Below are 23,613 nucleotides of genomic sequence, written 5' to 3'. Positions count from 1 at the left end.
TTGGTCTTTGTCCTTTAGTGAGAATGAAAGCCGAGGTTGCTGATGAGAGGCTTTGGAAGGGGAACCTCAAGGAACCCAGAAAAACATCACATATCATGGGCAGGCCAGGGGCAGGAGTCAGGCGAAGGCTGCCTGAGAGGTTTGGTGCTGGGGGAGTGAAAAGAGGGCTCAAGAAGGGAGATTGCTACGGGGATAACTGCTGAAGGTCAGAAAGCAGCAGTGGGATGTAACAGGAAGGTGGTGGAAATGCACCGGTGAGGGAGCTTCGGCCCAGAAACGGGGCGATAGCAGGCCCCAGGCGTGGAGTGAATGGGAGATGAGACCCGTGGGGCCAGCCATGGGGTTTTAACACCTGGGATCATGGTAGAGTTCTGGCAGCGGGTCCCTGTCTGCAGACCCGGCTTCGTTCTTCTCTCCCCTCTCAGAGTACGCTCAGGGGATGGAACCAGCTCCCTCCCAGGTCTCGGCTCAGGAGGCTTCGTCCTCCCAGCTGTTTTGTTCTGGAGAATTCTACCTGGGGTGGGTCACTCATTCCCTGAACATTTGCTGAGCGCTCTGTGGGCCTGGCTTTATTCAAGGCACTGAAAGGACAAGTGACTAAAACCTGGTCCTGTCATTGCCCTCCACCTTCCCTCCCCTGAAGAGAGAAAGCCACACCTGATGTCCATGCAGAACAAAGTGTAGGGACTAATAGAAAGATGGGAGAGGCAGGGTGGCCCTGGATGAAGAATGTGGGGCTGATGAGGTCAGGAGGCCTGGCTCGGCCACTGTCTGGACCGTTGACATGGGTCCCTCTGAAGCATAGCCTCCCTGAGCAAAGCTAGCTTGTCCTGGCCCATGCCTGGCCCTGTAGCAAGGACCAAAGTGAGCAACAGTGTGACAGCTTCATGGCCTTGATGGGCCCTCATTGCCCACACAGGGGCGCTTCCGCCCCTGACTTCAGGGTCACGCCACATAACTGCAACCCTCACACGGAGTGTGTAGGAAGCCTTCCTGGCCTTCCACTGCTAACCCAAGACGTGGCCAATGTCATTGCCATTTTGTTACTTACTCTTCCAAAAGGGGTGTGCTTAGATATTATGCATTCTTTTACAATGAAAATAAATTCACATCATTTTTTTTTCTTGTTGTTTTTTCAATTTTTATTACCTTTCTCCATGTTTGGAGACGCAAGATGTTTCCCAGAACATGGTTGTGTCTGGAAAGTGTCACAGTACCTACCTCTGAGTCCCCTGCAACCACCTGCAAACAGCCCGTGGGCCACATGTGAGGCACTTGACACGCTTTTCCTCTCGGCCCCAATAGCCTGTGAGGTAGAAAGGAACACACAGCTCCTCGCTCACAGAGCCTAGCATCCGAGCCGGGAGCATCTGATGACAGAGTTCAAGTACTTTCTCTAGTCCTTGTGCTCTTGCTCTGATTACACTGGAGGACACAGAAAAAAAGCTAGGTTTGGAAGAAGCGGTCAACTCAGCATCTGTTTCTGCCTGGCACAGGGAAGCTTCCTGCAGGGTCTGCCTGCTCCGATGTACACATGGCTTTGTGCGCCGTGAACTTGGCCGAATGCGCAGAAGAGAAAATCCCGCCCAGCACGTTGGTTGAGATCCATCTGACGGCCGCCATGGGGCTCAAGACCCGGTGTGGGGGCAAGCTAGGCTTCCTGGCGGTGAGTACCCCGTAGTACCAGTGCGAGGCGCGCCTCCCCGGCCAGGAGCTAAGATGCAGAAACAGGTGTGGCCCTGCCTTCGGGGCGACTACCTAGACGGGTAGATACTGAGTCAGTGGGTCTTTTCACACATTTGAGGCACGAAACAAAGCAGGCCCACAAGATAACAAAACCCCTCCTGGCCCTTAGAAGCATAAGCAGGACATTTCAGTGCCTGAAATAAGAAGATGGATTCGGTGAGACGGTGACCCACATTCTAGGGGGTTAAATATATGACCCTTCTGTTCTTCAAGTGGTCATAAAAATTACTGAGATTTTTATGGTTGTGTCTCCTGGTGTTTTTATTGACACAAAATGTAGTTAGTGCGTATCTTCTATTACTCTCAGTCCAGAAACGGAAAACAGTGCACGTCTTCAAGGAGCTCAGGTCAGACCCGGGGCAGGAACAGCTGTTATCAGGCGCCAGAATTGTGCCCGGCATGGGGCCAGCCTTGGGAGTTCACAGTCCTTGTTATCAACTGGTTCCCCACATCTGCTGACCTTGGGCTTTCTCTTACTCCAGCAGAAAGAGACGTTTTGTTCGGTGCCTGCTTTGAGTAGGCTGCTGAGTACATGTGCTGTGTTAGCAGAGAGCGATCGCATCTCCGTTTGTTGCCGTAGCTCAGTCGTGGCACTGATGAGCTGATGAATAGGAACGTGCCCTTTGGGGACGCTGATGTTTCCTGAAGTGTGTCACCCTTGTCTAGGTGACAGAGGACACAGGAAAGCCCCATGTACTTTCTGTGTCTCAACTCTATTTCAGCGACCTTAGATAAGATGTTCATTCAGGGGGCGCCTGGGTGGCTCAGTGGGTTAAGCCTCTGCCTTCGGCTCAGGTCGTGGTCTCATGGTCCTGGGATCGAGCCCCACGTCTGGATCTCTGCTCAGCGGGGAGCCTGCTTCTCTCTCTCTCTCTCTCTCTGCCTGCTTCTCTGTCTACTTGTGATCTCTCCCTCTGTCAAATAAATAAATAAAATCTTAAAAAAAAAAAAAAAAAGATGTTCATTCAGGAAATGTTACCGAGTCCTTGCTCCAGACCAGGCGTTTGCTGGAGCGGAAGCGCAGTGCTGTGCAGGGTGTCCGCCCTGTCCTCAGGGAGCAGCCAGGCTGGCAGGGCATCCAGACAAGGAACAGGCCTTAAGAACCATGGGTGAGTGCAAGGCTGGGGCTCACTTGGCTGCCCAGAGAGCATGCTGCTCTTGACCCAGTGTTAGTGGAAGGCAAGGTGGCATTTCTGGGCAAGGCCAGTCGAGGCTGAGAGCAGAAGACATCAGCTAAGGCCGCTTCCCTGTCCCATTTGTTTGTCCCGGTGCTCTGGGCTGATGTCATCACACTTTTAACTTCTCTGCCCCCCAAAAGTGTTTTGAAGACATTAATTCAAGATAACAATTCATATATAGAAAAATGTGTACATTTTAATGTACAGCTTGTTGGATTGTCACAGAGTGAACTCACCCATGTAACAGCTGCCCCGATCAACAAGTAGGACTTGCAGGGCCGCTGACTGGCTCAGTCAGTGGAAGACACGATTCTTGATCTTGGGGTTGTGAGTTTGAGCCCCACGTTGGGTATGGAGATCACTTAAAAATAAAATTTTTAGGGGCACTTGGGTGGCTCAGTGGGTTAAGCCTCTGCCTTTGGCTCAGGTCATGATCCCAGGGTTCTGGGATCGAGCCCCAAATCGGGCTCTCTGCTCGGCGGGGAGCCTGTTTCCCTTCCTCTCTCTCTGCCTGCTTCTCTGCCTACTTGTGATCTCTGTCTGTCAAATAAATAAATAAAATCTTAAAAAATAAAATAAAATAAAATCTTTTAAAAAAAGAAGAACTTCCCGTTACCCCCAGAAGCTTTTACAGGCTTTCACTCACACTGCCCCCTACAAAGATAACCATTATTCTGAATTCTGGCACCATAAGTTAATCTGCCTCTTATTTGTTATTTCTATAAACTTTTTATTGAAGTACACGGAGAAAAGTACACAAATCAAGTAACAGTTCAGTGACTTCACAGAGCAAATACACTCGCACAGCCAGCAGACAGATCAAGAACAGAGCATGACCAGGACCCCAGAAGCATCCCTTGCAGTCAGCAAAGTCCCCGTACCTACCCCCCCCAAGGTAGCCACCATCCTGGTCACCGCAGGTGTTTGCGTCTATTGGGACTTTATGAAAGGATAGTCGAGTAGCAGGTACTGTGTGTGTCCAACTGCTTTTTTTTTTTTTTTAAGATTTTATTTATTTATTTGACAGAGAACACAAGTAGGCAGAGCAGCAGGCAGAGAGAGAGGAGAAGCAGGCTCCCTGCTGAGCAGAGAGCCCAATGTGGGGCTCGATCCCAGGACCCTGGGATCATGACCTGAGCTGAAGGCAGAGGCTTAACCCACTGAGCCACCCAGGTGCCCCCTGTCCAGCTGCTTTTGTGCAGGGTTGTGTATAAGATTGGTTTGTGTTGCTGCACACAGTGAGATCGTCCATCCTATGGCGAGACCTAGAGATGGACTTTTGAGTTTCCTGTTCGTGTTCTCATGAACAGTGCTGCTGTGAACGTAGCTGTCCGTCCCGTGGTGAGTGTGTGATTCCATTTGTAGGGTCGGTGCTGCCAGTCAGCGGCGCCAACGGTGTTCAGCTTTAGTAGACCGTGCCCAGCACTTTTCCCCGAGCAGCTGCACCACTTTCCGCTCCATTAGCAGTGTAGGAAAGAAAGTTCCGGTCCCACCTCCTCACCAAACACATGATCCCATCATTCGTGGCCCTTCTGATATCTCTGGTATCTCAGTTCTCATTTGTAATTTCTAGGGAATTAACAAGGTTGATACCTTTTCGTTGGCCATTTGGATAATCTCTTTTGTGAAAACCACGTTCAAGTCTTATACCTGTTTATTTGCAATGTCTGTCTTTTTTTTTTTTTTTGAAGATTTTATTTATTTATTTGACAGAGATCACAAGTAGGCAGAGAGGCAGGCAGAGAAGGGGAAGCAGGCTCCCTGCTGAGCAGAGAGCCTGATGCGGGGCTCAATCCCAGGACTCTGGGATCATGACCTGAGCCAAAGGCAAAGGCTTAACCCACTAAGCCACCCAGGCGCCCAGCAATCTTATTATTATTTTTTTTTAAAGGTTTTATTTATTTATTTGACAGACAGAGATCACAAGTAGGCAGAGAGGCAGGCAAAGAGAGAGGAAGGGAAGCAGACTCCCTGCCGAGCAGAGAGCCTGATGTGGGGCTCGATCCCAGGACGCTGGGATCATGACCTGAGCCAAAGGCAGAGGCTTTAACCCACTGAGCCACCCAGGCGCCCCTTTCTTTCTTTTTACTGATTGAACTTCTTTATTCTAACTTTGATCCTTTGTTGGATATCCTCTTTGCATGTATCTCCTTCTGTGGCTTGCCCGGTCTCTCTCTTTTAAAGATTTATTTATTTTAAGACTTATTTATTTGAGAGAGAGGGAGCACAAGCAGCAGGAAGGGCAGAGGGGGAGAGAGAATCTCAAGCAGACTCCATGCTGAGATCATGACCTCAGCCAAAACCAAGAGTCAGATGCTTAACCCACTGAGCCACCCAGGCGCCCCTATTTATTTCTTTTCGAAAGAGAGTGTATATGGAGTGGGGGCCGGGGAGAGAATCTCAAGCGGACTCCATGCTGAGCACGGACTGAGCTCAGTCTCATGACCGGAGACAGAGCCAAGAGTCAGACCCTCAGCTGACTGAGCCGCACAGGGGCCCCACCTAGCCACCTAGTATCTCTCTCCCTGGTGTCAGTTGATGAGCACAAGTTCTTAATATTCACGAAATTAGACGATTAGTCTTTTCCATTACAGTTAGTGACTTTACATCCTGTGCAGTGACTCTTTGCCCTGTCTCAGTCGTGAAGATGCTCTACTGTATTTCTTATTTCCAGACCCAAGCCCAAATCCACCTGGAATTGACTTTTGTGTGTGAGGTGGAGATGTAAGATCTACTTTATTTTTCCATATGCAAATCTCCCTGCCCCCAGACTCTGTTATTAAAATGACTGTCCTTGGGACACCTGGGTGTCTCAGTCGGTTAAGCCGCTGCCTTTGGCTCAGGTCATGATCCCAGGATCCTGGGATCGAGTCCCACATCGGGGTTCCTGCGCGGTGGTGAGTCTGCTTTCCCTGTTCTGCCACTTGCTTTTTTCCAACCTGTGAGTCTTGGGCCTTTATCTTTGCAGGCTCCTTACTCCACGGAGGCTCCTGGCACCACAGCATGGTTGCTGGGGGGCATCCGGTTGCTTCCCATATTTGCAGTTACGGTGCTGCGGGCCGTGTCCCCTCATGCTGTCCTCACCTGCTTGTCCAAGTCTCTCCTGAGGTGAAATCTCTAGAAGTTGTGGTGTGTGCTCCGAGGGCATTAATATCTGGAACCCCATCAGTATGGCCAGAGTTGGGGTTTCAGTAAGGCTGAGCACAGGAGAGGAACTGATTTCTAGGAAAGGAGCCACCCCTTTCATGGATTGGCGTCTCTTGAGAGGGGCCAGACTCAGAGACCCAGACAGTCCTTCCCTGAAGGGGGCGGGGGAAGCAGTCTCCCCGCTGGCAGAGAGCCCAAAGCGGGACTCCATCCCAGGACCATGAGACCGTGACCCAAGCCGAAGGCAGAGGCTTAACCCACTGAGCCACCCAGGCGCCCCAGTCGAATATATTTAGCTAGCAAATGAGTCGGGCTTTGAGAGCAAGCAGAGGGCTGGCCTCTGAAAATGATTTAGACTAGAGATTTCCAATCTTTCTCACTTCACGGCACCCTTTGAGTCTCCCTAATTTTTTCATGGTTGCCCTGGGCTAAAAGAAATACCTAGCAGTTCTGTTTATTAGTTAGGTACAGACATCTTAATACACATTTATGTCTTAATAGTTTAGTAGTTATTGAAGAAATAGACACAAAGTTGAAAGAAGAAATAGTATTTTTTTTCTTGATAACTATTATTGATAACTTATTATTGATACTTGATAACTATCTTGATAACTGTTATTACTGATCACTGGGGTACATGGACCTGTTGGGTGTCACATACCTTCTCAGACTTTGAAATCAGAGTAATACCACCACCGACTTCTGATTTTCAGGCAGTGCTTCCTTTTATTTATTTATTCAGAGATTATTTACTTATTTATTAGAGCAAGCAAGTGAGTGAGCAGAAAGTACAGAGGTAGAGGGAGAAGCAGACTCCCGCTGAGCAGGGAGCCCGACGTGGGGCTCGATCCCAGGACTCTAGGATCATGATCTGAGCCGAAGGCAGATGCTTAACCGACTGAGCCACCCAGGCGCCCCCAGTGCTTGCTTTTTATTACAATAGCCTCTTAAAACTCAGCTTCGTGAAGATGTGACATCCAAAGGGAGATCGTGCAGTCTCACGTCGAGACTTCAAACTGCCACTTCGTAGTTTATGCAGTGTCTGACTCGTGTTGGGCATGGCTGTATTTACTTCAGAAATGTGAACTTCCCTTGGTGCCCCTCCAAGTTCCCTGGGTGCTTTGGGGTACCTCAGCACACAGTTTGAGAACTCTAGGGTGAGCCTGGTGTGGGAGGGACACTGTGGAACTGGGCCTGGCCAGGAACTGCAGGGTGGCTCTCAGGATCTAAGCAGTTCTGAGTCTCCTGCCACAGCCGCTCGGTTTGGCAGTTAGCAGATGAGTTAGAGGGGATCCGGCTCTTAGACCGCAGCCTGGGGGGATTCTGTCTGTAAAATTTAGGGAGATTATCGTAGGGTGATAATGCCAAGAAAATTAAAAGAGCAACAGACATCATTCTTTCAGTTTGCCTCCTAGAAATTATACTGTGGATGATTGTACCCCAGGATTTATATGTCTTCTTAATACAAACCGCTAAACCCCAGCTCTCACACACACAGAGACACACACACACACTGAGATGTCTTAGAACTGAGGTTTTTCTGCAGTATTAAGCTTACAAATATATTCTAACTTAATGATTTTCTAAGTCATTCTTTGGGTTCCTTTTGCAAAACCGCCTAATGAGGCTTTGTTTTTGCTTTTCTTGCTGATATTTGGGATTTTCTGAGGGACCAGTTGTTTTTTATTGTTATTTTGTTTTTAAAAAGATTGTATTTATTCATTTGTGAGAGAGAGTGGGAGCGCATGAGCAGGGGGAGTGGGAGAGAGAGAAGCAGACTCCCCGCTGAGCAGGGAGCCTGATGTGGGGCTCGATCCCAGGACCCCAGGATCATGACCTGAGCCAAAGGTAGACACTTAACCGACTGAGCCACCCAGGCACCCCGGGACCAGTCGTTCTCAGTTTCCCCTGGAGTGGCACTGTGCTCCCTTGCTGATGAGGCAGCCGTGAGAAGCTTCTCTGACTTCAGATGCCTTGGGATTGCCAGCGCCCCACGCCCAACTTCTTGGCCCATTTCTGCTCCTCCACTGCAGTTACAGGCTCAGATTCCGCAGCACTTTGTTGAGGGTCAGGTGAAGGTCATGGGATTCCTCTGCATTTGTTCTCCAGTATCCCATCTCGAATATGGCGGTCAGCCAAGAGGAGAGAAGGTCATGAGTGCTGCTGGCCCCGCGATTAGAAACTCCGGGGAAGTGCCGCGATCGTGTTGGGGGATCTCTGTAGGGCAGTTGGGCCGGGCCAGCCAGGCCATTTTCTCTCAGATTCAGGCAGCACGCTCCGGATTCACCCCCACCGCCCCCATGAGAGTCTGTCATCTCGGTCTGTGTTCCCCGAGTAGCACTTCGGTGGTGCTATTTCTGACCCTGGCATTCAAGCCGTCTGAAGCTGTTACATTAGCTGATGGCTGCTTAGAGCCCAGTAAAGGTCAGAACCATCAGACTGAACCAGACAGGGAGGCGCTGCCCTCATTGTGGAGGCAGGGGCGGAAGTGTGAAGGTTAAGTCCGCGAGCCTGTCCCAGTGGCCCCTCTGGGTTTCCTGAGCTCTGGGTCTTGTGCTTCTCCCTCCCTCCCATCCTTCTCGGCTCAGCTTCTCGTTCACATTAGCCCGCACTGAGTGGGCTTACGGGTTTGAAATCGTGGATTTTAGAGTAAAAATATCATCTCTCAGTAAATGACAGAATTTCTGAAAACATAGCTGGACAGCATGCCTGCAGCTCTTCCTGGAGGCCTGGAGTGATGAGACCCCGCAGGCGAGGAGCGGCCTGGGAGACGAGGGCGCTGGCTTCGAAGGGCCCGCAGAGAGGCTCTCGGAGTCTCTCCCAGTCTTCGCTCACAGGCTGGTGTTCGTGTCAGGGGATCCTCTAGGCCTGGTGCCTCAGTCTCTTTAGGGGACTAGATAAAGCCCTTGCAAAGCCAGCTTTGGGGGGAAAGACAGCAGCCGTAGACACGCATGCCTGCATGGATCCTTGGACGAACCTGGGCGCTACCCCGTCGCTCCAGTGCTTTCCAGCGTTGACGGTGACAAAAATAACAGTTCCTAGCTGCTTGCTGTGTGCCTTTTCTCTACTCTTAATACTCAGAGGTTAAAGAGATGAAAAACCAGTCAAAGCAGAACACTCTTTTGCCTCAAAATATTCTTAAGGATAAGTAATTAAAATGCCAGATCAGGAAAAGTCCCAGGATCGGCAGGGGGTGGGTGCCTGGCTTGGCCCTGCGAGTCCCTCACAGGGCTGAGGGTGGACATGCAGCTGCAGACCTCCGTGACCTCTCCTCTGCGAACCTCCCCTCCTCACCTCTGCAGGTTGAACGCCAGCAGGGCCAGAGGGAGATTGCACGAGGGTGAGGTGAACCGAGCAGGGCAGGGTGCAGCGGGGGCACCATATGTGCCCTGAAACCTTGTCCCCCGCTCTTGCCGGTCACCAAGTCGAGCTGGCTCCCCCAGAGCCACTTGCCCTGGTTCCGGTGGCGTTTACTTCCATGGAGGTGAGGGGCCCGGCCCCCCTGCTAATCAGTCCCCAGCCTGCCTCCACCACAGTGGTGCTTTCTGAAGGGCCCGTGGTGGCTGCAGCTGGCATCCTGCCACCCTGGAATCACCCCTGGTCCTTGTCCTCCTGCAGAGCTACTTCCTCAGTAGAGCCCAGAGCCTGTGTGGCCCGGAGCGCAGCGCAGTCCCCGACTCGCTGAGATGGCTGTGTCACCCCCTGGGCCAGAAGTTTTTCATGGAGCGGAGCTGGTCGGTGAAGTCGGCTGCCAAGGAGAGCCTCTACTGTGCTCAGAGGAACCCAGGTGAGAAAGTGGCAGCCACTAGGGATTGGAGAAAGCCACGAGAGCCTCCAGGACTTCAGGGGCACTGTGCTCCAAACACACGGGGACACAGGTGGTCTCAATCTCGTTCTCCCTAAAGCTCAGGGACGTCACAAACCTGGCTGGCCGCTGAGCTAGGTTTGCAGCTCGCCTCTCTCTGACATTCAGAGCCCGGGGCCCTTAACTCCATCACATTGTTCTGGGTGCTTTGGAGACACAAAGGATGAGTGGAGAAAGGATGAGGAGTTGCTGTTCACTGGCCCCAGCCCCCCAGTCCCACTGGAAAGCAGTCCTATACGGAGTGGTTGAAAAACAGTAGGCGACAGGCGGTCATCAGGTGCTCAGAGTGGTGGCCGGAACAGGGCCCCAGGCATGGAGATGCTGGCTTGCTGTCCCTGGTGTCTGACAGTGATTGGAGGTGACTTGTCCCACTCTCAGACTTGGGCGGCCAATGGCTTTCTGCTCCCTGCGTGCTCTCCCCTCTCTAAAGTGGGAGCATGGGAAGAGTGGGGCGTGTTCTGCAGATAAATGGCCCAGGCATGAGCTTCCACTATCTTTTTTTCAAAAATAATCACTTACGGCTCAGTGTAACGATGGTGCACAACACCAAAAAGAAAGGATAAAAGTTAAAGTCATCCTGAATCTCAGCTCCATCCCCACGGTCTGCTTTGTCTACACCGCAGACTTCCACAGGCTTTCTCACCTCGTGGGGACTCCGTTCGTTTCTAGGCCCTATTGCCCAGAATGTGTTCCCCATCCTTGTCAGGTAGCAGCCCTGACAAGCGACCCCTGCAGGGGACAGGAGGGAAGGGGCCGTTGCCACCCTGCTTCGGGCCTGCCAGTTGGGAACTTGGCCATGACAGCTGTTGCAAGCAGTACAAGGCCACTTGTTTAATCAGTGCAGCCAGACCATCATTGGCCACAAAGTTCTGGAAAACAGGAGCGTGTCATGTCAAGGCAGTGGCCACCACTTTGTTGTCCTCTGCTGACTGTCCACTTTCCCATTTCTGTTTCCTGCTGAGGCTTGCCGCCCCAACCTTGAATGGAAGGCTAGCACTGCTGGGAGACACTGCACTGCCCTACCTCACGTCCCCCCACCTTCCAGCTATCGAATAGGGTGCTTTGGGGCTTTGCTGGAGAAGGGGGTTCAATTCCTATTCAGACAGGAGAGCTGTTTCTGGGGTTCCTCTCCCCTTCCTCTGTTTTCTCAGAAAAGCCAGAATGGCCTTATGAGAACACCCTCTGACCATTTTGGCCTTTCTCCTCTTCTTCAGCGGACCCCATTGCCCAGGTCCACCAGGCGTTCTGCAGGAACCTGCTGGAGCGAGCTGTGGAGTCGCTGGTGAAGCCTCAGGCCAAGAAGAAGGCTGGAGACCAGGACGAGGAGTGCTGGTAATGCCCCCAGGACGGGCCCCTGCCTCGGGCATCCGCGAGGCCCACATGCCTGGCAGGAAACAAGACCCAGTGTAGGGTCTGCGGGCAGTCAAGTGACTCCTTGGTGTTTATTTCCCAAACCTGGCAGCCCCACGAGAGTCCCATGGGAGTTCAGACCTGCCCTCTTTACCCTTTACCCCCAGACCGAGCGTGCCGAGATTTGACGAGGTTGCTGTGCTTTTTGGGGTGGGGAGGGATGGCCTGTCAGGGACATAGGATTGGAATGTGGAGGGCCGAGCAGAAGGCGGACGTCTGAGGGACGTGTGCCAAGCAATTTCTTATTCCTACAGAGTAGTGGGGCTCTGTCTTTTCTCCTCAGAGTAAGACCTGCAGAGCAGACAGGTGTCCAGGTCACTGTCCTGCAAAGCCCAGGTCCCAGCTGGAGTGTACCTGAGTGGGGAAGGGAGGCCAGTTCTGCCCCATGACATCAACAGACTGATGGGAGGAGAGGACATGTGAACTAGGCCTTGAGGGGAGGAGTCAGGTTTATGCTGGACAAGGAATGAAAGAGAATGGCTAGATATCAGCCGCCCAGGGACACGTGAGGAAGGCAGGCCTGTGAGACTGGGAACGGCGTTGGGGGCCGGGCTCAGGGTGTGCCTGGCGCGATGAGGGAGAAGGGACCAGAATGGTCACTGGGTCTTGGAACTGGAGCCTGGAAGCCAGGCATGAGGGTGGGCCGTCTGTCCATTCTGACGTACACTGGGACTGTTTCTTTTCTTTCTAGTGAATTTTCTAATGCTCTGGAGTACTTGAAATTACTTAATTCTTTTGTGGACTCCGTGGGGATTGTGACCCCGCCCTTCTCCAGCAGCTCCGTGCTCAAGTCAGCCCTTGGTGAGCATCGGCATGTCGGCTCTGCAGGCCTCGTGTTGCCAAATTCCCTCCTTCCCAGCCCGTTGGTCCCAAGGGCTCTGGGGCAGCTACGAGTGTGTGCTGGAGAATCTTCTCTGGATCTGAGGCGTGTGTCTGTGACTTGCACGTAGTCCCAGCTCACAGGTGCCCCCAGCTGGGTGGCATTGTGAGGACAGGAAGTCCTGATTCTGGAAGTGGGATGACAAGCAGTGGGATATCTTCCCTGGGCCCCGGCTAAGTGGGGCAGGAGCTTTCCCCAACACGCAGACTGGGGGCTGATGGTGGCTCACTCTTGGATGCCCAGGGGCCCCAAGGCTGCTTTTGGGTCTGACACTCTCTGCTGTAGAGATTTTCATCCGGGCATCTGTCCTCTGCAGCTGCCCATTGGTCGAGCCAGTGCAGCCCGCTGACTGAGCTGGCGCCAGGACATTCTTTGCTTCTGTGCCTAGCCTGCTGTCAGGATGGTGGCATGGCAGGCGTTTCTGACGCTGCTGGGAGAGGGGGCTGCCAGACTCTCTTCTGGCCATTCTCCCTGGGAAGGAAAAGATTCCAGAAAAGCAACCGCCCCGACCCCTGACCCCTGACCCTGTGGACTATCCTAAGAAAAGCACAGGCTCTTGCGCCTTTTATCTTACGCTACCCCCCCTCCAACTCCCACCCCATATGGCGAGACCACCGGCAGCGGAGAAAACTTGAGTCTCTGAGAGGAAAAGACTAAAGATTCTAACAAGAGCCTTTTATTTCGAACCTTTGGGAAGCCCCATTTTTCATGACTGTTGGAGATTCAGGTTGTTTCCAGCATTTTCCTTAAAAACTGTACTACATGGGGCACCCAGGTGGCTCAGCCGGTTGAGTGTTCGACTCTTGATTGCGGCTCAGGTCATGATCGCAGGGGCTGAGCTCGCTCCGCAGGCGTCTGCTTCAGATTCCCCCTCTGCCCCTGCTCTCTGCTCGAGCACCTGCTCTCTCTCTCTCTCTCGTGCTCTCACTCTCAAATAAGTAAATCTTTTTAAAAAATTACACTACAGTGCACACCTTTGTTATTCTTTTTTTTTTCCTCTTTCTGGGGCCAGTGTTTTTGTGACAGGTTGCCCAGAATGGGATTACTACCTTAATAGGAGTGAACATCTTTAAGGCACTTGATACAGGTTGCCATACAGGTTTCCAGAAGATAGTGCTGGCTCATGTCCCACCAGAATTGTATAAGGGGACAATCCAAAAGTCCCCAGCCCACAGCCAGAAGGTAACGATGGCTTGTGCTCACGGGAACTAGGCGCAGGCAGCCGGGCTGAGCGCCGTTGGTCTGTGGGTGCTGGAGTCACGTTTGGTACTGTTCCCTTCTAGGTCCAGATGTCATCTGTCGGTGGTGGACGTCCGCCATCACGGTGGCCATCAGCTGGCTCCAGGGAGACGATGCGGCTGTACGCACTCATTTTACTGAAGTAGAGCGTGTCCCCAAAGCCCTGGAAGTGACAGAGTGCGTAAGCCCCCTTGACCGGTTACTTGCTTCTGTCCGGGGCACTCCCCGAGGCCCACGTGCCAGGCTCACTTCTCCGTGTTAGCAGGAGCGAGCGGGTCTGAGCGGTCATTGGGGTGACCTCAGGTCAGGCAGCCGGGGGACTACGTGGTAGACGGGGAGAGAAAGCGAGAGGCGGGGAGAGGGCGGCGAGGAGAAACCGAGCTAGGCAAGCACCGAGTCTGTGCGGTATTGTCCCCGCGGCTGTCTGCTGATTCCCGGCGCCACCTCCCCCATCCCCCGTGGAGCCACAGGCTGCAGGGAGAGCAGTGCGGCTGCTGGCATCTTCGGAAGCTGCTGGTGAAGCCAGGCAGTGTGATGATGGCTCAGGGCTTGGGAGGGCTCTAGAATCCTCTCGTGGGCTAGTGTGGTATTGTTTCCTTCCAGCCGTCTCTTAGCCCTGTGTCAGCTCTGTCACTCAGAAAGCCCTGGGCCCGTAGCAGGAGCGTAACCAGAGAGCTTTTGACCTTCCTGTTGGGGGACTCAGCGCCTGCCTCTTGGGGGGCATTTGGCCCATAGTAAGTGACACTCTGCTGTTGCTGACTCCGTGTCCCTAACATCTTCTGCAACTCCAGAGAAGTAGTAAAATGCTCCAAGACAGAAAAGCCCCATCAGGTCTGGTCCTCAGAGCCAACGCTAGAACATTTCCTGTCAAGCAGACCATGAACCAGGAGAGCAGGAAGGAGCTGAGAAAGTAGGTCTAGGCAGGTTCTCTGAGGTAGGTCTGACACCCCCATTCCATTCAGGTAACCTGTTTTTCCAGCGCCCTGACCAGTCAGCACCCGCCTTGCGCTCTGCCCTGCATGTGTGCTCTCCCAGCCAGGGTGGCTGAGGACATGGCAGGTCAGTCGTCCGGGGTCCCCTCGTGTAAGCAGCAGAGCCCTGGCATCCGTTCAGACCCTCAGTAGACACTCCTGAATTCAGTCCCTCTGGGGTCCGTCTTCATGGCTGATGATGCTCGGGGGCCCCCTTGCAGCCCCAGCCTCTCCAGCCTCCCCGATCTGCTCTCTGAAAAGAAGTTACGTGTCTCGAGAGAGTTGAACACCCAGCTTCTGAGGGAATGGCCCCTCAGAGAGCAGCTGCAAATAATGGAGTCAATACATCATGCCGCCACAGGTGGCAGCAAATGGGATTATGGCCACTTTACAGATGAGGAAACTGAGGCACAGATGGTTTATCAGGTGCTCTTCAGTGGCATTCCTGGTGGGTGAACCTGGGTCTCCGATTCTTTCCTCGCCCACACACGCCCTGTTCCCAGGTCTCCCTCCCCCTTTCCTGGTTCCATTGTTTATTGAGTAGATGCTCAACTGAGGGCCCTCTTGGTTGCAGCTGTGTTCTAGGCTCTGAGAGGCAGCAGGGAACAAGAGAGCCAGTTGCGGCCACAAGCAGGTGATAGTGGCCAGGCCTGCATGGCCACTTCTGTGGGCAGTTGGCGCGACTGCCTTCACCAGGCCAGTCATGGCTTCTGGGAAGTGGCCAGCACGTCTCTTCACCCAGAGGGGTTCTGGGCCAGAGGGAGGGAAGCCCGCCTACCGCAGGCCGGTGTTAGGGTGACCAGAGGTGGGTACAAAGGACCTGACCCCGTGGGTGGTCAGAGGAGGCCGGGAGGGGGCAGGACAGGAGAAGACAGCCCAGGGGCCACAGTGGATGGACTAAGTCTCAGGAGACAAGTTGGTAGAAGGGGCGCTCCCCTGCGTCCACGTCAGCAGAGGCACAGAAGTAGGAAAGGAAAAGGAGGTGGGCTCCGGGTGCCTGCCTCCTGGAGCAATCAGAAGCAGGTGGGGGCCCGGAGCCATGGCTTGGCTGAGAAGGACCTGCCCTCTCTCTGCTCCCCCTGTTTCCTTTCCTCCGGTCATGCTGGCCCCTGGATATTTTCCCATGCATTGGAGACTTATGGCCTTTGCACGTGTTGCTTCTCCGCCTGGAATCCTCTCTAGAAACCCACACAGCTCACTCCTATGTTTCCTCAGGTCTCTGCTAAAATATTCCTTTCCCAGAGAGGACATCCTTGACCACCCTCCCTCATGAGATGCTGCCTTCTTCCTCTGCTTGGCTTTCCTTCCTGGCACATCTGCCGCCTGTCCTTGCATCTTCCGTGGTCAGTGCATGTTCTCTCTGACTCGTCTAGAAAGTGAGCGCCCGCTCGGCTTGCTCGTGGCTGGGTCGCCAGGCCTGGGGCTCTGCCGCCCCCATCCCGAATGGAGGAGATGCTGTCGGGGTGGGGAGCCCCTCCACCCCCATTCAGGGCCGGCCTTTCGGATCTGGAGCCATTGTGGCAGCATATGGAGTGGACATACCTGCATGTCGCCAGCTCAGGCCCCGCCTCCTGGTGCCCGGGTGCCGCCCACTGACCTCCCGCCCCTCCCCTTCCTTTCCGTGCCCAGGAGCCCTCTGGTGAAGGCCGTCTTGCACACCTGCAGAGCCATGCACACCTCACTCTCTGGGAAGGCGGATGGGCCGCAGAGTGCCTTCTGCCACTGTGAGCGGGCCAGCGGCCACCTCTGGAGCAGCCTCAACGTGAGCGGGGCCACCGGCGACCTCCCCCTCAACCACGTGAGTGGGGGGTTTGTCTGGCCCCTCAGGGAGGTGGGCGGCTGTGGTGGGGAGGGATGCACTGGCCCACCTGGGTTTACACGCCCATAGGGCCATCCGAAAGACAAACCAGGCCAGCAGGTGCTTGTCCCGCAGGCGTCGCCTCTGGGCCCAGTCGGGGTCCCTTGTCAGCCTTCAGGCAAGCGTGTCTCCGCCTGCACTTCAGCTGGGTTCCCTGAGTCCCAGACCCTGCTGGCCAGGGCTCTGCGCTTTCCCTGGGCAGCTTGCACAGGGTGCCCAGGCCGCCGCAGGCCAGACTTCGAGGGGCCGCCCACCCGCGCCCGCATACGGCCCCGGCCCGCCGACCGCCCCGGGCACCTCCGCGGCCCCACGCACGCCTCCGAGCGGGCAGCTGCGGTGCATTGTAGTTGCATTGCATGTTCCGGCCGTACCCGTGCAATGTTTCCACAGTGCATCCCAGAGGCCTGCCTGGCCCTCGGGACGCTGCCTGCCCGTGCCCCCTCCCAGGGCCCCCGCTGTCCCTGTGGGATTGTCCGTCCCACTGGAGGGGAGGGGAGGGGAAAGGAGGGGGGCCCACAATGAGAAGTGAAGCGTCATCTGCTCCCTCAGGAGCCTTGTTTCCACTGCACGAAGGGGGTGGTGAGCTGTGGCCTGGAGCGTTCGGTTCTGAGACCCTTACTGAGGCTTGGTCCCCAGCGGCTGGCCAGTGGCCTCCAGTACTGAGGCAAGCCCAGGAAGCGTGCCGGCCCTGCAGGACGGGCAGGGTGCAGAGAGGGCCAAGAGCAAAGCCCCCAGAGGAGCCACCGCTCACTTTGGGCCCCTTCTCTGTGGTCTCCGGTGGAGTTCGTCGTCGTGAGAGAACCAGATGGTCTCAGCTGGGTTTGGGGAACAGGAGAGAGGTTGTGGCGCCCTTGGGGCTGGGGTGCCCGGGTGGTAGTTCTCTGGGAGAATGGGCAGAGAAGGAGGAGATGCCGTGGAGCCTGGCATCTCTCAAAGGACAGAATCCAGCCCCAGGCTGCTCCCCCGTCCACAGGTGCTCCCCCCGACGCTCACGCCTTAGAAATGTCAGGTTCGGTTTGAAGAGGAAGGCCGCCTCCGTATCCCCGGAGGCTGTCGTCAGCCAGAAAACACTGTGGCAAAGGGTCAGGACACAGAGCAGGCATGAGGCAGGGTCCAGGGTGGGTCCAGTGCCCTGGCAAAGGGGCGAGAAGGGGAACATCCTGGGGCGTCCATCTGAACCGGAGGACTGCGTGTGACCCCGCTCAGAAAGGACTGGGCTGTCTCCTCACTGTCACCGCTCCCTTGTGCTGATGGGAGCCAGGTGGGCGGCCCGGCCTCATGGGTGCCGTGCAGACGACAGTACATGAGGCCCCCACTCGTGTGGGGTCCGTGCACCAGCGGCTGGCGTTGACAGTGCCTCCCAAGGCCAGGCGCGGGCCACACACACACACACACACGCACACACACACACAGTGCTCTCATGTAACACAAACAGCCTTTGGTGCCCACTTCGAGGATGAGGAGACAGGCTGAGAGGTTCAGTCGTGTGCTGGTCGGTGGCAGAACCACAGTTGGTTTAGGGTTATGGGTCTAAACCCCGGCGTTCAGCTGCTCCGTGGTTCTGCCTTCTTGCACACCTGTGTCCCCAGCCCCAGGGACCACCCGGGCTGAGCCTTGGCTGCCTTGATGTGAGCCTCTCCTTCCCTTTCTCCATCTCCTGGCCATCCTTCCGTTTCAGGCCCTTCCATCCCAGGGGGACAGGGCCATGGCGCCTTCTGGGGGTTTCAGCAGCCAGGCCACCCGCGGGGGGCTCCTGTGGTGTGGGAGGTACCTGTGCCTCCCTGTCAGACCTCAGGGTTTCATTCCTGCCCCTGCCACGTGTGTCCCTGACACACAAGCTAGCCCCTGCCCGGGCCTCCCTTCCCCACCTGCTGCCACAGAGAGGGCCAGATGCCGGGAGCCCGAGCTCACCCTTGAGCCGCTCTCTTGTTCCCTGTGGCGTGTCTTCCAGGCCGCTGCCCCTCTGGGACCCTCCCCTCCTCTGGGCACTACTGAGTGGGGGGCTGGGGAGCCGCCTGATCCACGCGGGGATCGCTGTCCCGGCTGCCCGTCACCTGTCTCCTCCCTCGGGGCTCACTCCACAGGTGGTCCAGCTGCTGACCTGTGACCTGCTGCTGTCGCTGAGGACGGCTCTCTGGCAGAAGCAGGCGGGAGCCAGCCAGGCCCTGGGCGAGACATACCACGCGTGGGGGGCTGAACTGGCCGGTTTCCAGCGGGACCTGGGCAGCCTGCGCCGGCTGGCACATGGCTTCCGCCCAGCCTACCGCAAGGTGAGGCCAGGGTGCCCGGCAGGGGAGGGTGGGGGTGGGGGGCCTGGACCCCGGTGGGGCTCCAGTGTGGGGTTGCGGAGTTGGTCCTCTGAGGTCTGCCGGCTCACCTGTCAAGCGCCGGACCTGGGGCCGGGGACCCCCCGCTCTTGCTTTGTGTTAGGTGAGTCCCTGCTGGGCACCCGGTCCTCGGGCATGGCGGTGAGCGGCCCGGTGGTCGCGGGCGGAGGCTGGCGCAGAGCGCCCCTCACCCACCCAACGTGAGGATGGGAGGAGCTCCTGGCCCTGGGATGGCTGGGGGACACGGAGAGAACTCTACTCTGGCTTTTCTCACTGGTGTCAGAGTGACCGAATCTCCCTAGAACTTCATTTAATTCTTTTTCGGAGCCCCTGGGGGCTTTGGTTCTGCCGCCTGACTGCAAGGAAGACCCCTTGCTGATGGCCACGGGATCTGAGGAGTCTCCGAGGGCAGTCGTATAACTGGGCTTATTGGACCCAAATAACTTTCTTGTTTTATTTTTATTGCTAATTAGAGTAATGTACTCAACATGTTTTTGCCTGAATTACTTTCTAAAAACTCAAGTGAGAAGGCCAGAAGTGTCCATGAGGGGGGAAGGGCACGAAAAAGTCAGGCTGCCTTCCCCTGGGCCCTCATGGGTCACACTGTGACTCCTGCGTGTGGTGAGCCAGGATGGCCAGTGGACAAAACACGTTTATCACCGGTGACCCACCCGCCAGCGGGGAAAAGAGGACGCGTGCCCCCAGGGTTCGGGGCCCTGTGGTCTGCTCGGGGCCTGGCTGGCATCAAAGGCCTCCTCGTGAAGCACCATTTCCATCCTGCCCCCCACACTGCTGACACTCCTTAGTGGTCCCCCCCTCCCTGTGGCCTCCCGTGGCCTTCCTGGGTGGCACTCAATCCCCACGATGAAGATACGGAGTATAAAGGAGCCTTGAGATCCTAAGGAATTACAGGCCTAGGCCTTGCTTCCTATTCCCCAGTGACTCGAATTTACAGAAGGGGGGCACTTTGTGGCCTCTCTCTTTTTTTTTTTTTTTTTTAAGATTTTATTTATTTATTTGACAGACCGAGATCACAAGTAGGCAGAGAGGCAGGCAGAGAGAGAGAGGAGGAAGCTGGCTCCCTGCAGAGCAGAGAGCCCGATGTGGGTCTCGATCCCAGGACCCTGGGATCGTGACCTGAGCCGAAGGCAGAGGCTTAAACCACTGAGCCACCCAGGCGCCCCTGTGGCCTCTCATTTTGAAGAAACTGAGGGAAATGGGACCCCGGCTGCCGCTGCCTCACCTCAGCCTGATCTCGAGCGGGAGGCAGCCCCCCACCCCCACCCCCGCAGGACTCGAGGCTGCACCCAGGCCTCTTGGCTTCCTTGTTTCCAGGAGAGGGGAGCGGTTCTTTGCCTCTTTCTGGGCTCAGTCTCACGCTGCCCCACGCCAGCCTGCACCCTGCTCCCCACTCCTGCTGCTGCTCCCAGTGGCCCACTGGGCCTGGAGGTCAGAGGACAGAGGTGGCTTCCAAGGGGAGAGCAGGGAAGGGCCATGGTGGGGTGGCCGCTGAGATGCCGGGAGACGTGTCTGCTGGGGTTGGAACAGGCGTGTCCCCTGCCCCTCCCCAGGTGTTCCTGCATGAAGCCACCGTCCGCCTGATGGCGGGAGCCAGCCCCACCCGCACGCACCAGCTGCTGGAGCACAGTCTGCGCCGGCGCACAGCCCAGAGCACCAAGCATGGTGAGTCGGCCGCGGGCACCCCAGCTCTGGGCCGGGGAGGAGCCCCGAGCGCGGTAGGGCTGCTGTGCCTCAGGAGCAGGGAGGGGAGGGCGGGGGCCCTGGAGCCACACTTCGGGGGGTACATCTCAGCCCCACCCGCGAACTCTAGGCGGGGTGCTAGCCGCGTGCCCTGCGGGTCATTGTGAACCAGGGAGGGCACCAGAACTCACCTCATAGGCGGGGCGGGGGGCAGGGGGGTCTGAGGTTCAGTAAAGGAGCCCCAGCAAGCCCTCGGAACAGCCCCTGCGTCCTGGAGGCCTCCTAGTGAGGGTTTCCTCCTCGTGTCTCGTTCCCGCAGGAGAGGTGGACGCCTGGCCCGGCCAGCGAGAGCGGGCCACCGCCATCCTGCTGGCCTGCCGCCACCTTCCCCTGTCCTTCCTGTCCTCTCCGGGCCAGCGGGCGGTGCTGCTGGCTGAGGCGGCCCGCACCCTGGAGAAGGCGGGTGACCGGCGTTCGTGCAACGACTGCCAGCAAATGATTGTCAAGTTGGGGGGCGGCACAGCCATTGCCGCCTCCTGACCCCCGGGCTCCGCCCACTGCAGCCCCCCTGCCCCCCTCGCCCTCCTCCCTCTGTCTCTCGGGTCTCTCTCCCTGCTCTCTGTCTAGCTGTCTCTCTCCCTGCTCCCTCTGGGAACTGTGGGGTGAGCCTGGTCTCCTGAGCTGTCGCCTGCCGAGGCGTTGGACCACCTCAACCTGGTAGGCCCCTGGGCCGAGCCCCAGAATCTGCTGCGGAGAGAGGCCCGTGGTCCAGGAGCCCATGGGTCTGGGAGAGGAAAGCCAGGGCAGGCAGGAACTGGGGAGCTCCCTGACTTGAAAGCAGTGGGGGGCTCCCAGTCTGCTTGGCTTTCGCCTCCAGCCCTCCACCCTCCCCAGTTCTGCTCTCCCCGAACATCCCCCTTTCCTGCTTCTTGTTTTTTATCAGGCTTTCCCCGTGGGGAACATAGGTCTCTGGGCACCAGAGCGCTTCACCCTTGGCACTGGGCCCAGCTCGCCCCCTTCCTCCTTTTTATACAGATGTTTTTATATCCGCGTGCTGGGGTTTGCCGTGACTCGGGGCTGAGCTGCTGCGGCATCTTGATTTCTCTCCTTGAGTCTGTGTCCCCTCCCCTGTGCCTGACAAAGCCAGTTCATTGTTTTCTCTTTATTACACAGGACAGCCAGGGAAGGAGGGGAGCTCGGCCCTGGGGAGGCAAGTGGGAGGCAGGGGGCAGGCCTGGGGTTGGATGAAATAATGTCGGCATTATTTTTTAATTTTCTAAAAAATAAATGGTATCTTATTTAATTGTCCTGTTCCTTCCCGCTCCCACACCCCCTGGGATGCCAGCCCAAGTTCAGGGTAGGCCCAGGGGGCTGGAAGAGATGAAGCTACCCATCGGGCCTGAGGACCGGGGGCCTCCAGTGTGAGCTCTCAATTCCCGCCCACCCCAACTCCTACCTCCACTGTCTATTTTTATCCCTAACTCTTGACCTGAAAATAAGCCGGGGTGGCAGGGACCAGCCCCCAACCCCTCCCCATCCCTTTCTGGGGAGGACACTAGGACTAATGTCCCCTGCCTTGACAGGGGCCCTGGGAGGAAAAGTGCTCCCTTTTCTGGATCCCCCTGGCTTGGTGCCTCCCCTGAGGCCGTTTCTCCCAGGATCCAAGGACTGCCTGAGACCCCAGAGTCTGCTGCAAGGCCGAGAGGGGCTGCCATCCCTCGCTCCCCGCCTGGGCTGGGGGGCACCAGTAGGGGCTCCCCCTGACTCCCAAGTGCAGGCTGGAATGGCTCAGCTTGGAACCTACCCCCTTTCTGTCTCTGCTGCCCACACACACTCTGATTTGTGGCCCCTGCCCCCTGCCCCGACCCCCAGGTGAGCCAGCCCTTGTGTCATGTGTATATACCGTGCCTTTTCTTATTATTGTCTAGGGGTGGGAGGGGGTGTTTTTCACAGAAAAGGGGATACACCTGTGGTTTCCTTGATATGAAGTCATTCACTGTGTCCTGGATGTAGGTTATTCAATAAACACAGATTGGTACCACCCAGCAGGAGGTGTGTGAGGGTCTGTGGTGTGACCGCTGTGATGACAAGCCAGGCGACTGCGTGGCTTGGCTTCTGGTGGGTCAGGGGCTGAGGACAGCCTCTCCCTCTCTGCTGAGAGGCCCCTGGAAGGTTCCAGTCGGAAGGACCTTCCTCGCCCCCCCCACACACCAGCCCCTTCCTTCTGATGCCCGCTCCCTGGTACATGCTCCTGGGGCCAGGACAGAGCCTGGGGTACAAGGGTGGCTGGAGGTACTGCTGGAGGCAGAGGTCCCTATGGCCAGGGCACAGCTGGCTGCTCACAGCAGCAGTGGCTTTGGAATTGGGGTGCTAAGCCCGTATGTGTTCACCCCTCAAGGATACATCTCTCACCTTCTGGGGGTGCTGCCATTTGCTTTCCTCTTCCCGGCCCGCCGGATGGACTTGCCATCCAAGTCCAGCTCCCTCCCGTACTTCCCAGCTCGGTCACCTGGGGCAGAACCTCACCTCCACTTCCATGTGTGCGCGACAGGGATGACAGTCCCCTCCTTTGACAAAGTCCCCATAGACCTGTTGGTCAGTTTCAGTGATAGAATAGGTACCAGTTTACAGTTAAGTGCCCTGTGCACCTGCGGAGGGGCAAGACCACTGGGAGCGGTGGGCAGGAAGGGGAGGAGTCCGAAGTGATCTGGGGGACAAGCCCAGGTCTGTGACCTGGCCCGGCTGAGAAATGAGCCACTCCCCTCTTTGAAGGGCAGTCACAGCAGGCCACACCGTCCCAAGGGCCAGAGCAGCCAGTAGAGGCCCAGCTGCAGCATTTTTGGTGGTGGCCCTGCCGGTAGCCCCAGCCTGGCCCCCCCGGGATGGAGATCTAGGGGCCTTGGGACTGCAAATGTCCCCACCTCCCAGCAAAGCCCAGTCGGCCCGTGTCACCAAGGTGGGTGGCTGTGGGTGGCCCATGCGCCCAGGAACCTGTGCCTTTTGTGCCTTTTGTGAGTCTCCGCAGGCTCCATGACTCAGCACCCACCCTCCTCCCCCAGCTCTCTGCACAGCTGCAGGATAGGCTGGGGGCACCCCACCCCCAGTTGAGAGTATGAGGACCAGCTCCCCTACAAGCCACAGGGGTCCTCACTGCAGGCAGGACCACAGACTCTTGGCTCTGGTACGTCCTGCGGCTTCTGGGCCTGGGATTCCTCAGAAGCCAGGAGAGTGAGGTGGGCCCTCCTCCAGGTGAGGACCTGGGGGCTAGGGGCCCTCCGGGCTGCCGGCAGG

At 56.4% G+C, this 23,613-nt stretch overlaps 1 protein-coding gene across 2 annotated transcripts in view; it reads left to right on the top strand.

Moving 5' to 3' along the window:
* Window positions 1-22,368, top strand: part of SREBF2 (sterol regulatory element binding transcription factor 2) — a 59,751-nt gene extending 37,383 nt beyond the window's left edge. For both annotated transcript variants that reach the window (XM_032882872.1, XM_032882871.1), the window contains exons 11-19: window positions 1,497-1,666; window positions 9,690-9,858; window positions 11,151-11,268; window positions 12,038-12,147; window positions 13,510-13,642; window positions 16,066-16,234; window positions 18,379-18,564; window positions 20,193-20,304; window positions 20,642-22,368. In XM_032882872.1, the coding sequence (XP_032738763.1) occupies window positions 1,497-1,666; window positions 9,690-9,858; window positions 11,151-11,268; window positions 12,038-12,147; window positions 13,510-13,642; window positions 16,066-16,234; window positions 18,379-18,564; window positions 20,193-20,304; window positions 20,642-20,862 (1,388 nt within the window). In that variant the 3' untranslated portion in view covers window positions 20,863-22,368. The remainder of the gene's footprint in view (window positions 1-1,496; window positions 1,667-9,689; window positions 9,859-11,150; window positions 11,269-12,037; window positions 12,148-13,509; window positions 13,643-16,065; window positions 16,235-18,378; window positions 18,565-20,192; window positions 20,305-20,641) is intronic.
* Window positions 22,369-23,613: the final 1,245 nt, after the last annotated feature.

This window comes from Lontra canadensis, unplaced genomic scaffold (genome assembly GCF_010015895.1).
Source record: "Lontra canadensis isolate GAN:19392208 unplaced genomic scaffold, GSC_riverotter_1.0 scaffold84, whole genome shotgun sequence".
Classification (NCBI taxonomy): Eukaryota; Metazoa; Chordata; class Mammalia; order Carnivora; family Mustelidae; genus Lontra; species Lontra canadensis.
This window is presented reverse-complemented; position numbering and strand designations above follow the sequence as displayed.